This window comes from Strix uralensis, chromosome 1 (assembly GCF_047716275.1).
Source record: "Strix uralensis isolate ZFMK-TIS-50842 chromosome 1, bStrUra1, whole genome shotgun sequence".
Taxonomy (NCBI): domain Eukaryota; kingdom Metazoa; phylum Chordata; class Aves; order Strigiformes; family Strigidae; genus Strix; species Strix uralensis.
The window spans coordinates 42902922-42918589 of NC_133972.1; the positions used below are offsets into that span (position 1 = coordinate 42902922).

At 39.4% G+C, this 15668-nt stretch overlaps 1 protein-coding gene across 2 annotated transcripts in view; it reads left to right on the plus strand.

Moving 5' to 3' along the window:
* Positions 1-11373, plus strand: part of ICA1 (islet cell autoantigen 1) — a 74285-nt gene extending 62912 nt beyond the window's left edge. For both annotated transcript variants that reach the window (XM_074863686.1, XM_074863695.1), the window contains 3 exons: positions 2760-3041; positions 8575-8670; positions 10441-11373. In XM_074863686.1, coding sequence (XP_074719787.1) covers positions 2760-3041; positions 8575-8670; positions 10441-10562 — 500 coding nt within the window. In that variant the 3' untranslated portion in view covers positions 10563-11373. The remainder of the gene's footprint in view (positions 1-2759; positions 3042-8574; positions 8671-10440) is intronic.
* Positions 11374-15668: the final 4295 nt, after the last annotated feature.

The following is a 15668-nucleotide window of genomic DNA, read 5'->3' on the forward strand; positions in this document are numbered from 1 at the left end:
GGACCTTCTTAGTGGAGATACAGATAATGCATGTAAGTTTAGCTATGTTAGTTAGAAGGCTTTTTTTTTCTTTAGTCAGTTAAATCAATACAAAAACAGTTGTGGGGCAGCTACATCAGATGGGGATGGTTATGTTAATGTTACAATATCAGCCATTTACCCTAATTTTACACACCAGCTAGCTTTAGGCTAATGAATATTGTATTATTTTAAGTGGAGCAGTATAGTTAGAGGTACACGTTCATGTGTATTTCAGAAAGAAGTCTTTATCCTGTGTTTCTGGTCATTTATCATTGTGAATATTTTTAGTTTCTCTTCCCATTTATTTTTTTTTTAAATACCAGCAAAATGAGGCATGTTTGCAAAGGAATATGAGCATTGCTAGAGGCTTGTTGAAACAGCTACAAAAAAGGATAGAGTGATACTGGTTTTTTCAGTGGTTTATTGGAAGTTTCGAGGTTTTTTTCATGGACTTTCATAAGGTATGGGGCAGCATGTGCAAAAAAAAAAAGGATTTTGACTGTAAAAATGAGCAGTGAAAACAGAAATAGGAAAAGAACCGATAGAAGATTTAAGAATTAGGTGAGAAAGTTCATATCATTCTCATAATCAGACAGAGATACCACATGAGTAATATCTCGATAAGCAAGACTGGTTTCAACATAACCTTTATTACAAATAAGAGTAGAACTTAACTGCTGCTTACTCAAGGTAGCCTGAGCATAAGCACCACCTTATCCTCCCCTGCCCCAGCTGCATTGCTCCCACAGGAAGATCAGAAAGACTGCTGAGACAAGAAACATGTCAGTCCTCTGATTTCTGGTGGTCGTACACATTACAGCAAGACCTAACTGCTTTTCAGATGTAAAGCTATCTGATGTACTTTTTCCCCCAGTAAAAATGAGATTACTGCAGTGGGATCCCCAGATGAAGCAGAGCTTTGCTCTGAGCTGTGCTGCTGCAAAGCTTTTGTTCCGTTATAGGTCATTTGTGGTTAGGTACAGTGTTGGTGGTATGCCTTAGCAGATCTCTTACTAATGATGCTCCTTTTGCATCTCCCCCTGCAAGCCTTCCAAGTTTATGAAGGGGCTTCCTGAAAGCAGCTCTGAGATGGTGATGCCCTGTAGAGATCAGAGTTCTTAAGTGCCTTTGAAATAGCAGGTGTGTTTCCCCTACAGAAGGATTTACCTCTCTGCCTCACCTGCTGAATAGCTTGGGGGAATTGTAGGTGCTTGGACAACATTAACATTCTTTGCTGTTTATCTGAAGATGGGAAAGCAGCCTGGAAATTCATGAGAACAAATTGTTTTCTATGGTATTTTAGTTATAGTCTAGTGAGAACATCAGGAGAATTGACGTGTTTGTAATGTTTCTATTTCTAATTTTTGGGCCCTGTCAGGGAGTACAGAGGTATATAAAAATGTGAATTAGAAAGGAGCTGAATCTCAGAGCTGACTTCAGTCATGAATAAAATCTTTATATTATGTGTTGGTTTATTTGTTTCTTAGTATGTAGGTGTGTCTGCTGACTCATCAGCCCATTTTAAAACACAGTTTTGCACTTTATTCTCCTCTGACTCGACTTCAGCCATTTCATTATAAATTATTACAGCTGTTAAAAGGGAACTTTCCTGAGAAGGCTGTTGCATTAAAATAAAACAGCCTGTTGCAACTACTTTGCTACTATCAATCTTTTATCCCAACCCAAAAGGGTTAAAAACATCTTTGCAAGTTGTATGCAACTTGAAGAGCTCAGCGGATCTATCCAAACTTTGGAAAACTGAAGTTGCTTTTGTGCCTTACCAGAAGTTTGAAACAAGCATAACTAAGATAAACTGATCTTGGTTTCAGTAATACAACATTATCAACATTGTTAACCACCATTTTTGTCCTATGCATGCTCCCACAGTGGAGCTCTAAATGTTTCCAAGTGAAATAACACTTAGGGTTCCATGATAGTTCTTTCACTTTCCAAATATTTTGTAAGCTAGAGAAAAGAATTACAATGCTGGTTACAAGTTTCATGTATTTTATATAACTGTTTAACATTTCTAAAATAGGTAATAATTGTTTTTAAGGAGTAATGACTCAAGTGATCTGAGAGCTTCTTCAGCTTCTGGTGCAGTTCTGGTGCTAGAAAACCTAGCAAGGGGAATCAGAAGGAAAGTGGCCCCAGTCATTTCTCAGCAGCCTAAGAGAAGGAAAAAAAAGTTACTACAACATTGAGCAGTGTAGAAATATCACTCTCTGTAGAGTAACGTATTGTCATGGGGAAATACCCCAATAATTCAAGCACTGGTCAGAAGGCCATAAAGGTCATCTTAAGCATCTTCTCACAAAATTTTTGAATAATCCCCAACTCTTACTTATTTTCAGTTTATATCACTGATTTTTTTTGACAGTGTTATGTAATGCTTCAAAAAGTAACATAAAAGTAGTCTTCTCCAATGTTTTAAATATTAGACTATGTAATGATTTTGGTGTGGCGTTTAATAGATTTTTAAGCATACTTGTAGTATTGTTTTTAACGAGAAATTAGTCTTAACAGCAGTGAGGTTATCTAAGATAATCAAGGAATTATTTGTTGCATAAGGTACAAGTCCAGATGTCCAAGAGAATTTGGGTCTAAAAGAGAAAACAACAAATATTCATGCAAAAATATTCCATTCACTTAACATACAAAACCTAGATTGAATATTTTTATAAGGCTCCTTCTTTTCTTTCTTTGTCTAAAAAATTATTTCTCTTGTTCTGAGACAGCTTCAAAGGATCAGTTTGTGAGGTCCTTGGAGTCAGAACCTGGTGATAAGGATGACATGGTATTACTGAATGAGATCCTCAACGCTTCCTCCCTGGACGAGGGGGAATTCAGCAAAGAGTGGACAGCTGTTTTTGGACAGGTTGCACTTGCTGATCACACCATGAACTCTTCAGCTGGCGATGTGGAGAACACTTCGTCATCTGTGGCACCAACACCATCAGGCTACTTGCCCTCACAGCTGTTAGACCAAAACATGAATGACTTGCAGTCGTCTTTACATGGTGAGAGCTCATCTCGTTCTGTTAGCATTTTGGTTTTAGGTTTTAGAGTATGGTTTTCTGCTATGTGAAGTGTGGTGACAGCTTATGTTGTGCCATTGCTGCAGAAACCCTGAAGTTAAAGCAGAGTGTGGCCTGGAGAAAAACATATGAGTAGCATATTTGTTTTTCTAGCCCTGCTCATACACTGTTTGTGAATGAAGTACCCTAAAACCTAAAGTCAAAATTACTGTCTTGAATGTTTTCATTGAGCTTCCTAAAATATTCTGTAGGCCTTTGAGATTTTTTTTTTTTCCTGTAATAGAAAATCTGTTTGAGTGGGTTTTACTGTTTAAATCACAACTGCTGTCTCTGTTAAGGGGCCAAAGAACCAAAACTTATTACTGTATTTTGTCTGGGAATACTATTTTTAAAAAACTTAGTGAAAATCAATTGCATTCATTAATTTTCTATTTTTTTCAAAGCATCCCATACTGTTGCATGTAGGAATATGGGTAAGGTAGAATGGTTTTTCTCATCCTAGCAACCATACAGGTGGATTCCTCTTGTAGGCTGGTTATCTACTGATGCAACTGTTTCTCTCCCCTTTCTTCTGTGCAGTTTATTTTTGGGGGTTTTCCAAGCTGCTGCTGGGGGGAGAGGAGAGGAAAGAGGGCAGCTAGGGCAGAACTTCCCTGCTGCTGCTTTGGCCTTGAGGAGGGGAGAGAGGAAAGCAGGCTGGCGATAACCAGCCAACAGCAACTACCTTCATCCTCCTCACAGCCCGACTATACTTCTCCTGGGGCTTTACAAGCTGGAGGAGGACCTTGCCTTTCTGGGCTCTGTCCCAAGTCATTTAAATCTCATCTGGGGAAAAGTGATGTAGAAAAGACTAGAAGACTGATTCCATCCTGAAGACTGCTTCTTGGAAATCATTCAACTGGTACAATCATACATTATGTAAAATAACCTGTGGCATTTTAGCAAGAATAAGAAAGTCAAATTTACCTTATAATTAATACAGTTACTACCACCACCCCTAAAGCAGGACATCTGGGCTGACTGACTTCAATGCTTAGATGGAAACATTTGCAATGATGCAGTTTTAGATGTATTTTTATGATGAGGTATGTACATATTTGAGTGTGATTGATAGAATGAAGAGGGACTGGAATAGTGTAGGATCTGACCTCATAAAATATGAGCTAAAAAAATCATGAGGTTTAGTCATTGCATTGTCAAACAGTTTGTGAGCAGAAGTGGATATGGTACCTATTGAGAGAGATATTGAGGTGCTGGAGCGAGTGCAGAGGAGGACAACGAAGCTGGTGAAGGGCCTGGAGAATAAATCCTATGAGGAGCGACTGAAGGAGCTGGGACTGTTCAGTTTGAGGAAGAGAAGGCTGAGGGGAGACCTCATCACTCTCTACAACTACCTGAAAGGACATTGTAGAGAGGTTGGTGCTGGTCTCTTCTCACAGGTGATTAGTGACAGAACAAGGGGGAACAGCTTTAAACTCCAACAGGGGAGGTTTAGACTGGACATTAGGAAAAAATTTTCACAGAAAGAGTGGTCAGACAGTGGAATAGGCTGCCCAGGGAGGTGGTGGAGTCACCATCCCTGGATGTGTTTAAGGGTTGTTTAGATGAGATGCTGGGTGATATGGTGTAGGGGAGAACTTTGTAGAGTAGGGCTGATGGTTGGACTCGATGATCCCAAGGGTCTTTTCCAACCTGAATGATTCTGTGATTCTGAGATTCTATTGAAAGGGGAAAAAGGAACAATGAAAAACACCTTCTTTGATACAGAGACATAAACAGATTTTAAGCAAATTATTGAAAATAGTTACAGAAGTATTATGGGATTGATTTTTTTCAGAGTTTTTACATGTTTTTAAATGTAAACATGTTCTTGAAGAATATTTTTGGGGTGTAAATGGCAGACAGGGCTGGATATCCTCTCTGAGGCTGTTGTTATCGCTTTCATTTGCACAAGTCATTGACATTGGCTGCACTGTTACCACGCCAAAATCAGAACTCAGGTATGTTGCATTCAAGGAGCACTAGAAATGGAAAGTCCATTCCAGTGAACGTGGTGTCCCAAAATGTTTTTGAATAAGAAAAAGAAAAAATCTGTGTTGGAAGAATAAAATATGTTGATGTTTTCAAATGGATTTCCAAGGTTTTGGCAGAAGATCATGGTAACTGAAAAGTCAGGGCTAATCAGCTCAATAATCGGCATGTTCCCAGCTGATTCTAGCTGTCAGGTAAAATGCACTATTTAAACTAACCTTCATAGGCTCTTTTTCTTTAAGTTTTTTGTTTCTTATTTTTTAACAGAAGGTGAAACTCTGTCCATTTTATCTCTTGTGAACTCTCAGCTTTAATCTTAAGCTGCATTTCATTTCACTTCACTGCACTTCTTTCATAATTTGACCTTATCAATAAAGTTGGGAACAGAGACTTTTATTTTTTTAAACAAAATACTAACTGCAATATAAACATATCTAAACATACAAGTTGGAAATATTAGAATATATGAATTATGGATATTTTTATTGAGGACTTGTGATACCTCTCCTACACTTTTTTTTTCCTCCTAATTGGTAGGACTGCTTAATAATTATTCAGTGTGAGGTGCTACACTGGAGCCTCGATGTTGCATACTTCCTGTGTGAATTTGGCCTTAAGACCATAAAGATTCTTAAAACTCACATGCTTAACTTTAAGCACATTAACTTTTCTATTAACTTCAGTGGGATTACTTACTTATTTTACGTTAAGCACACTCATAAATCTTTGGGGCTTTGTTTTCTCTCTGCCTCAGATCTTAATCTGTAAAACAGGCACAATGCTATGCAGGTTATAAACTGTTACGGTCAGGAATTCCCAGCTTGGAGTTTTCTCTGGCTGTATTTATAGGCAGGATCTAGCACAATGGGACTTTGAATTGCTATGGGACTACCAGGTGCTGGTTTAAAATACATATAAATGTGTGTGTGTGTGTGTGTGTATATATATATATATGTGTGTGTGTATTAGAAACAAAGCATGCTCCCAACAAATTTTTTAGATTCTCTTCCAGACACAGCTTTGTAGTTTGGTTGCCTTTCCACTTTTTCAGAGAGAGCATTGGCTTTCTCTTTCATGATGTTTATGGCCTCATTTACTAGGGCTCCTCTTTATCTTCCTTACGTGTGCATATATTCTAGTTGGTAAGAAAATGTGCAGCTCACCATTTCCATTGCTAAATTCAAGTGTGGTAATGTTTGTGACGATGCTAGCTGAAAAGTAAGCTGTTTAGTTTCCTTGCTGTCTCGGCAATAATCTTTTGTCTAGTCACGTAACAAAGCCATCCTGTGAACAGGCAAACCAGAACAGGCTTAGGGCCAACAACTGCTTTCAGATTGATAGGCTGCAGTTTGTTTTTGAAAGACAAAGTTGTTCTCTATAGCTCACTGTGAGTGGACACTAAAAACATAATGAATTAAAGTATTAATAAAAATTCTGTATCTTTCCCAATACCTTCATAGATGGGTAGGTTCATTATGAAAGCATCATACATTTTCTGGATCGTTTTTGTTGCTGCTGTTAGGTTCTTTTTGTTTCCCAAGTGGTAATTGAGCTACATGCATTTCAGTGAATGGAGAATCAGAGCACACCATCTATCGCAGACATGCTACTTACCACACCTTAGTCCAGAGACTGAAAAGGAGGGCTCCAAAGGAGTTAACTGGTCTGCGGTGTTTCACTCTGGTCTGACAGTCACATCAGTGTAAACTAACATCAGTGAGGTCTCGGGGATCCAACTCCCGATCTCACTGAAGTCACTGGGACTTTCACACAAAGTTTCTGGGCAGCACTCCCATGCATTTCTATGAAATTAGGATTTGGCCCTATTCACTTAAGCCTCTCAATTTATCTGTTGCCATCCATTGACACATTAAAACACTTTCTCGCAATACATCTCCAAACAAACGAAAGCGTTACAGTTTTCTATAGTTGTGAGTGATGTCCTCTGCCAGTCTCCTCTTTTGTAACACAAGCAGAGAAATGCCTAGAAAAGTATGTCATTCTGAAGTGTTAATGCCATGTTTTTTATTATTTATTATTCAATTTTGCTTATTTGAAAGATTAAACTCTAAAATCTCATTTCCAGGGGGCACAGTCTAGCTCATAAGCCTTTGACTAGAACGAATATATGTGAGCACTCTGCATCCAGATTTTAAAGAAGTTTTTGGTTTGTTTTCTTAGAGATACGGCGGATGTTTGTGGCTTTAAATTTCCTTCCTAATTTTATAGAAATGCTCTTGTTGCCTCTTTTTAATAACACAGCTTGGGCTTCAGACCTTTTATAGTCAACAAGATGAGAGAGTGATGACAGTAATTTTATTAGAGAGAAGAAGGGTTTATGTAACTTTAAGTGGCTGTTACAGTAACTGTCAGGACCCTGGGTACCAATATCTGACAGGGGTCTCAGAAGAGGAGAAAGTAAGGGGAGGAAGGACAAAAAGAGTAGAAAAAAGAGACTGAATAAGGAAATGCTAACTGTGCACAGATGACTATCCTGTTCGTGATGCTGCAGAGTTAGTGATACGAGATCTCTGAGATGGATGGATAATTGATCAGGCCACACTTAAAGGAGATGTTATTGAACTTAGAAATATGACCACCAGTCCTCTAAAAGTGATAAAGCATAAGAATTTAAATATCTTAAGCCAGGGACAAAAATGCTCATTTTTTTCCTAATACGTTTCTGTGGTACACCACCCCTAGTTCATTTGGCCAGCCTAGCTCATCTGGCCTCATTAACTGTATTTATCATTGCTCTTTTGTGGTTATGGAATATGCATGTAAGAACAAAAAATTGTAAATACCCAGTTTCACTTTTTCCTGTGTAGTTACTCTCTCCCTGTTGAGAAGATCCTTTCAAATGAAGAACAAAAGAATACTCCATTAAAACCTAGTTTTAAGATAACTTGAAGTAGTGCATCTTGAATTTAATTCTTCAAAGTGTTTTGCAAGAAATTTTTTTTTTCAGAATTAATCATTTCAAAATTACCTAAAAAATCTAGGGTCTCTAAATATGTTTTTTTCTGCAACAGCTAATGCAGTTAAAGTCTTTGGAACTGTATAATAAAGGTGGAAAAAATGTTTAATATGTGGGATATTTTCACCCAAATGTAAGTGATGTTCTTCTCCCTACAGCTATGCTTGACTTGATTACTGTACTGGCCTTTCTGTGAACAAGTATTAAATATGATTGGATAAAAGAAACAAGAAAAAAATCTTTTTTAGCCAGGTTAAAGATTTGAAAAGAGTACAGTTGCCTGAATCTGGAGATGATGAAATTGATCCACAGATTTTCTTTCTTAAGGGTGTTGCTTGTCTGCAGCATCCGATGCTTATTTCTTGTGTATGAGGAAAGATACGAATGGCCGTAACCATAATATTCTGCTCCATCCTCTGATGTGTGCATTGTGCTGCCAGACAATGGGATGTCTAGAGTTAACAAAGTAATTCTTCATGCTAATGCTGCCGTATTATTGAATTTTAGGATGGGCAGCTAACAGTGTGAGCCCACCATCTATACCACAGCCAGCACAGAAACCAAACAGCCTGAATGTGAATGCTAACAAGACGCCCATGAAAGGTGATACAATCATGTATTTTTTCAGTTACTTTGCTTTTCCTTTTTAGCTGTGACTCTTCTATCTTTCCAGTTTCCTCAGTTACTCTATTGTAATACCTATTTTTGTAGTAGTTACATGTCAAGAATCTTGTGCTCACTAATGAATTACTCTGTTTCAGTGTTGATTATGTGTATGATATGTGTGTGTATCTATTTTTTTTTTTTTGGTAGGCTTCAGTGCTAGTAGTATGTCAAGAGTAATTTACTATATAATGAGGGAGCTGAAACTACAGTTTCTTCTACTACTTTAATTTTGATTCATGCAGAACAGCATCTGCATGCACTTTGTCTAAGCTAAACAGTGTTTTGAAGCTCTAGGGAGGACATTGTGGCTAAAATACAGGCTACTGATAAGGCAGAAGAGGCCTAATTTTGTTGATAACATGCATTGTATCAGTAATCATCTGTTTGAAACTTAATTTACTTCTTGCAACTGAGCCAGGACTGCATAGTCCTGCCATCTTCTGAGACAAAGCCCTGCTGATTTTGAGTATGGTTTTCTGGATAAGTGAACCAGAAATATGTTGAATCCTTATTTCCAGTTTGTAGCCTGCTCTGTGCATTCACGTTCAATCAGAAACTACATCAATGATGTTCAGTGCAGAAGAAAGGAATGACTTGTATTCCTACCCCTGATTCCCAGGATTAAAAGACTGACATTTTTCAGCTCAGCAGAGAAAAAGAGGGTTAGGGTGTTTTGGAAATGACTGTGATACCACAGCCACAGTACCTTCACCAGAAAAAGGAACAGCCATTAGGTACGCTGAAATCTGTGTTTATGAAAGTGGCAGATACTCCAGCCTTGCACACACCAAGGTGAAAGTCATGCCAGGCAGAGCCTGTTTTGCCCGTAAATTCTTTGTGCTTTCATGCTTTCATGCGACATTATCTCTCTCAGTGGAAGAGCACATCTTATTTCACTATCAATATAATACATGTTAAGCATAGGATCACAAAAAACAAAGCAAGTGGCGATGCACCTTCTTTATAGCAGCCAAAGTTGTCACCACTTTAACCTGAACATCTGCCCTGTTGGAATAAGAGAAGGTAGGAGACCTCTGTGAAACCTGTATGTCAGTATAGACACATAGATGCAGTAGTCCAGCTGTTGTTGGAACATATTCCTGGTTCACATTTTTTTATATCCATCAAAAAATACACCCTAATAGTAGAAGCTGTACTTGGGGCTGGCTATCAAACATACCCCTGCTCTCTCCAGCCACTACCTTCCCATTAAAACTTCATTCCAGATGAGTAATGACCTCGTCTGGTCGTATATGGGGAGGGGGACAGAACAGTCACATGAACGGGATTTAGGCGAAGGAATTTAGTCCTGTAAGGGAGGTTGAAAGTAAAATTTGCCTTCACTCTCCTTTTACTTTTTTGCAGACATGCAGGTGCACACACAGATAAAATACCTTTCATGAAACAAAGCTAGACAGAGCGAGATTGTTTCTATTTTTAATTAAAGTGTTCCTGTACTTATCACGGCACTAGCCATATAAAATGCACAGGCATACAGATGTAAAGCATTCATTCTTACTAAAGTTCCATATTCTGTTAAGGGTAGTGTTTTAAAATGCCATCACTCATTCTGATTTTCTTGTCAGTGGTGCCCTTAGTATAAATTAAACAATAGCATAGCATTTGCTTGACCTCTGTCAAACATTCAGTCAGTTTTGTTTTAAAATAGCTGACAAGTCTGTACTTTTTTTTTTTTTTTTTCCCCAGAACCTACAAAGAATCCTAAAGACTTGACTGCCTGGTTCAGTCTCTTTGCTGACCTTGACCCATTATCCAATCCTGATGCTGTTGGGAAAACTGATAAAGAACATGAATTGCTTAATGCATGAGTCATCTGCCTATGGTAACTTACATTGTTCCATTCATCAACACTATTTTGGGGTTTAAAAAAACTAAATGAAAATTAGTATGCTGTTGTGAAACTATAAAGTATGTGCCATGATAATAAAACTAAAGGGAATTAATCCCCTTTTATATAGGTACAGTTATTTGCTCTTGTTTTGTATAAGAGTTCGCATTTATTTTCTACGTGGATTTACAAAAATAAGGTTAAGAATTAGGGCAGAATTCTTGCCAAATTAGATTATCTGCTGAAACACTGTCTTTGCCTGAGGTGATGCGGAGCTAACACTGGAGTGAAATACAAATTGCAAACCTATTTTTTTATAATGTTTCTTGAGTAAATAAAAAAAAAAAAATCATGTAACTGAGGAGGCTGCATGAGTCAAATATCTATCATGTATATAATATATATATTACTGCTATCTTAAGCTGTTGACTAAATTTGTTTTGCAAAGTACTCACAGTGAAAAATCCGTGCTGGGGCTAATTATTGAAAAAATACGTTTGGGTCTGTGCAGCCATGGAAATTGTGCCCTTTCTGATTTAACTTATTAGACAAACTGCACTACATAAACAGAAGTCGTGCCCCGCAGGCTTCTTTTCTGAGGTTTTTCTCCATTGTACCAACAGAATTTGCACCTGTTTGCAGAAGTTTCTTGCAACTCATGCTTTACCATGCCTTCAAAACATTCATGTTTCTGTTTGGAATATTTTTCATCCAATTTATTTCTGAAGCATGTGTTATTTTGAGCTTGTTGTGACATTAACTCTTTAATAAAATGATTTTGACAAAAAAAAGACCTTTTATTCCCACTAGAATGCTGGTGTGCTGTTGACTTGGTACATAACAAGCATCTGAAGATAAAGCATATGATCAGTTTTTAGACCATACCTAATGCTTCATATCATTACCTCACACTGTTTCTGAATAGTCGTCCAGTAGGACAGTAAGAACATTTGAACTCACTGTGTCCCTTTGCTTCCTTGCTTTCCCTTTACAGCAAGGATGGTAAAAAGGATGTGTCAGCAGCCACTTAAGATCAGAAGTTCTGCATATTTGCTCTATGTACTGTGTAAGACCTGCTTTGCCATTTATTGTATTTGACCTCTTTAATTCAGTTAATTTTCCTTTTATGTTAGTCAAGTTTTTCACTACCAGTTAACTGTACACTCAGTTAGTTAATCCTTGCCTCATGTTCTATTAGATAACTAAGCAGCTGTGTTGGAAACCTGAAAATAACTATATAAATATAGAAGTTAACCAAGTGGACCTGCTGCTTCTTGAATGCAGCAGAGCATCATTTGATGACTGCACTGAGCAGCATTAATTTGATACCTCCTAGCTGAAAAGCCATGTGCTATCAGGGGGGAGGGTTGGACTGACTGGAGTTCATCTGACTGAACCCTCAGCAAGTTTTAAATACCTCTGTCCAAAACTCTAGTGTTCAAAATCCCACCCCATAGCCTGGAAGTCTCAAGGTACTTCAGTTTTTGCCAGAGAAGTTCTTTGGATGTTTAGCAGTGTATTTTCACGTAAAATGGGAAAGGACAGTCTAGTTTTCTCTTTGCACAGTACCCAGCCCACCCAGGTCCCCAGCACTTAATCACCGGCTGGTGATTAAGACATGGAAGCTGATGTAGATGCCTATCTGTTTCTAAAGATAAAACTTGATTCCATCCACATTATTTCCTGCTCTTTGGTACTGGCAGCTCCTTGCTCAATAAGCTGTCTTTTCTGAGATGTATAACTTTCTTGAGCATTAGGGAGGAGCCTGAACTCCTGATTTTGGCAGTGAATAAGGCATCTACAAAGCGGATTAACTGGGAAATACCTAAGATTTATGCTGGGGTGCACTTACATTTATGAGTGCTAGTCTGTACTCATAACACAGGATGTTTGCCCAAAATCCTCTTCATCTCAAACTGTAATTATCTGCAATGCCAAAAATGTTAGGAGCTCAAGGGATAGACAGGCTGCTTTTCAGCCCAACTTGGTTACCACTGAAATCATTAAACAGATTCTTGCAACTTTAAGCAAGTCTGTGGTTGCTAAACTTGCTCTGGATTATGTTTGTCTTGATAGTTGCTAAAACACTTGTGGACAATTCACTCTAGCATTTTTAGTAGCTAAAGCAGTTAGTTAGGATAAAGAGGAGGCCATAGTAACTTCAAAACCAGCTAATTAACTGTTCTTTAAGATTCAGAAAAATGTTTGTGTTTTAGGTCACAGATTGTAGGCTTTTAGTATTTTAAAAAAAAAAAAAAAAAAGGTCTCCTGTCTTGATTGACACAATTAAGGGCATTGCACAAGTTCAGCTAAAGATGTTCTGCATCCTCATCACGTTTTTAGGTAGAGAACCACCAGCTGAATGATCATCCCTTTTACACAAGAGAAATCACAGCTGCGCGTTTTTTTCCCCTCTCTCTCCCAACTGCACTATCGATTAGCTCATATTACGCATTAATTTCTTGTAATATGTGATTTTTTAAATTAACGTTAGCTTTGAGTTCTTAGTCTTTTAGCCTATGCAATTTTTTCACACTTTCAAATGAAAAAATCAAACCAGAAGTATTTAAAATATTACTAATTTTGCCTAAAGAAAAGCAACTGAAATCCCTATGTACAATGCATTATTATCATGACCATTTATTGAAGCTGAAAACTAGAGCAAGAAAGCTAACACCCCACAAACAGGCATTTTTCAGGCAAAAATCCTAATTACAGAGTTACAAACAATACTTCCCTACTACTAATGAAGTATATGGCATGTGCCTCTCGGCAGCCTGGGCTGCAGAGTAACACCAAGCCCCAGTGCCATTGTGAGAAGATTTTCTGTGATGTGTGTACAGGCTCAGCAGTAGTTGGGACAACAGAGTAGTTTATCATCCTGGTAAAATTACAGATTGTTCTACACACATAATGTTCATCTTGCTTTAATAATGCTTCATTCCAGTTGCATATTCTGGTTTAGTAGTGGATTGTTTTAAAATAAAAACAGCTGCAGAACCCCTATGGCAGATGAAAATGGTGGTAATTGATTAACTGTCTTTATTGGGAAGTTTATTAAAGTTGATGTAATTGATTTTGCTGAATCAAGGTTTCTACAAATCTAAGAACAGCTGCTTCAGGGGAATTGGAGTGTACGCCTTGGGAATTGAACAGCTTATAGAGAAAACTAACAAGTAACTTTTACAAGTAACTTTTCTGGCCTTCTTAAGTGATCAGAATTTATTTCCAACATAGTAGAATATGACTTACCTTGTTGTCTTCTGCTCTTTCCATATCCGACATTGCATGGGCATGACATTGATGTACTTCAGAGCAGGACCACTTGGCCACAAGCAGCCACCTACCTTCCCCCAACACCCTTTTTTAAATGGGTGGCCTTCAAATGTTAGGGGCTGCACATGCCAGAAAAATCAGGACCACCTAAGCAACAAGGTTGTGGTGAGTGTAGAAGCAGCACCAGTAGTAGCTTTGTTCCAGGTAGGAATAGCAGCAGGCCTACAAGCCCTGACAGCTCCAGGATCTGAGCCTGGGAAGGCTCAGCAGAGCAGGAGGTTGACACAAGGACACAGCACCTAGGTATTGTGCGTCATGCTGTGTTTTCCTGGGGGCCTCTGTCACTGCTGCCCAGACACCTCCCCTCCCATCCCACTCCAGATGCCAGCGGATACTGGATGAGCATCCCTGAGGAATGAGTGGTGGTTGTACTGTCCATGCTTGCTGCTGAGAGTATGTGGTGTGAAATAGCCCCAGGGCAAAGGAAGAAGAGCTGGAAGGCCCTATCTTCTCTCAGTGCAGTTCCCAAAGATGATAACTCAGAGTAGCAGCAAGACACTGACATTGTAAAGGTGCAGATGCCAGTGTTGGGTCCCTCCTCACTTCTTCAAGCTCCCTTCCTCTTCTGCCCAGCATGCAGTTACTGCTTCCACCCACTTGGTCCAGCACCCATCTGCTCGCTCTCCTCCAGGCAGAGAGGCACCAAGGCAGGCCAGCAACAATGAGCTGGGCAGCGTAGGGAGGCCCTGCCGTGCTGTGAGCTGGGTGGCCTGCGGCCACTCTTGCTCACCTCATCAGTGAGGACTAGTTGCAGAAGTTGGACTTCTGCCACAGTAAGCTGTGGCCAGCTAGGGACACAGTGTATTTCTAGGGCTTTTTTTAACACTACAGGTGTGTAAGTAATCTGAAGTTGAGCCTTCACTGCAACCCAGGCACACCATCTCGCGTTTACTGTAAATCCCCTTCTGGTTAGCCTACTTTTACAATTTCTGCTCCTTGTAAATGTCTTATTTTTAAACAAGCCACCATATGGGAAGGCAGGAAGCAGACCAACAACTAGGCTTGCCAACAGCCAAGCAGCAGAGGGTTTGCCTCAGCCGAGAAGCAGAAATGCTGAGACTGTCTAGCGCCACGTTGGCAAACTAGGTACAAAGGAGCTGCTTCCCACTGCTGGGGCTGCCATCCTCGCTCGGCATGTGCTCAGCATGCAGAGCCCGGCTGCGATGCTGCAGAACATGTGAGCCCGATACCACACACACACACATACGCAGAGACTCTCCCGTGACAGTAAACAAGGGTCCCATGGCTGGTTTGCTGGTAGCAGGCCCTGCAGGTTCAACAAGTTTGGCCTTGAGTAACCATCCAGCCTCCAGCTCCAAGGCGGACTGGCTTTGCAGTCAGTCAGACCGTTACCCAGGTGTTCATTAACTGTGCTCTCCTAAGCATAATATTCACTTCTCCCCTTGTTGACTAATTAGAAATCAGTATAATCTTCCCTTTAAGTAGCACAAGGTATTTGCCTGCACAGGAGCCCCCCATGTTAGACCAGCTGGAGTGGGTCCAGAGAAGGGCCACAGAACTGGTCAGAGGGCTGGAGCACCTCCCCTATGAAAAAAGGATGAGAGAGTTGGGGTTGTTCAGCCTGGAGAAGAGAAAGCTCCAGGGAGATTTTACTGTGGCTTTTCAGTATATAAAGGAGGTTTGTAAGAAAGACTGAGAGAGACTTTTTACCAGGACCTGAGGACAAGGGGCAACAGATTTGAACTGAAAGAGGGTAAGGTTTAGATCGGATATAAGGAAGAAATTTTTT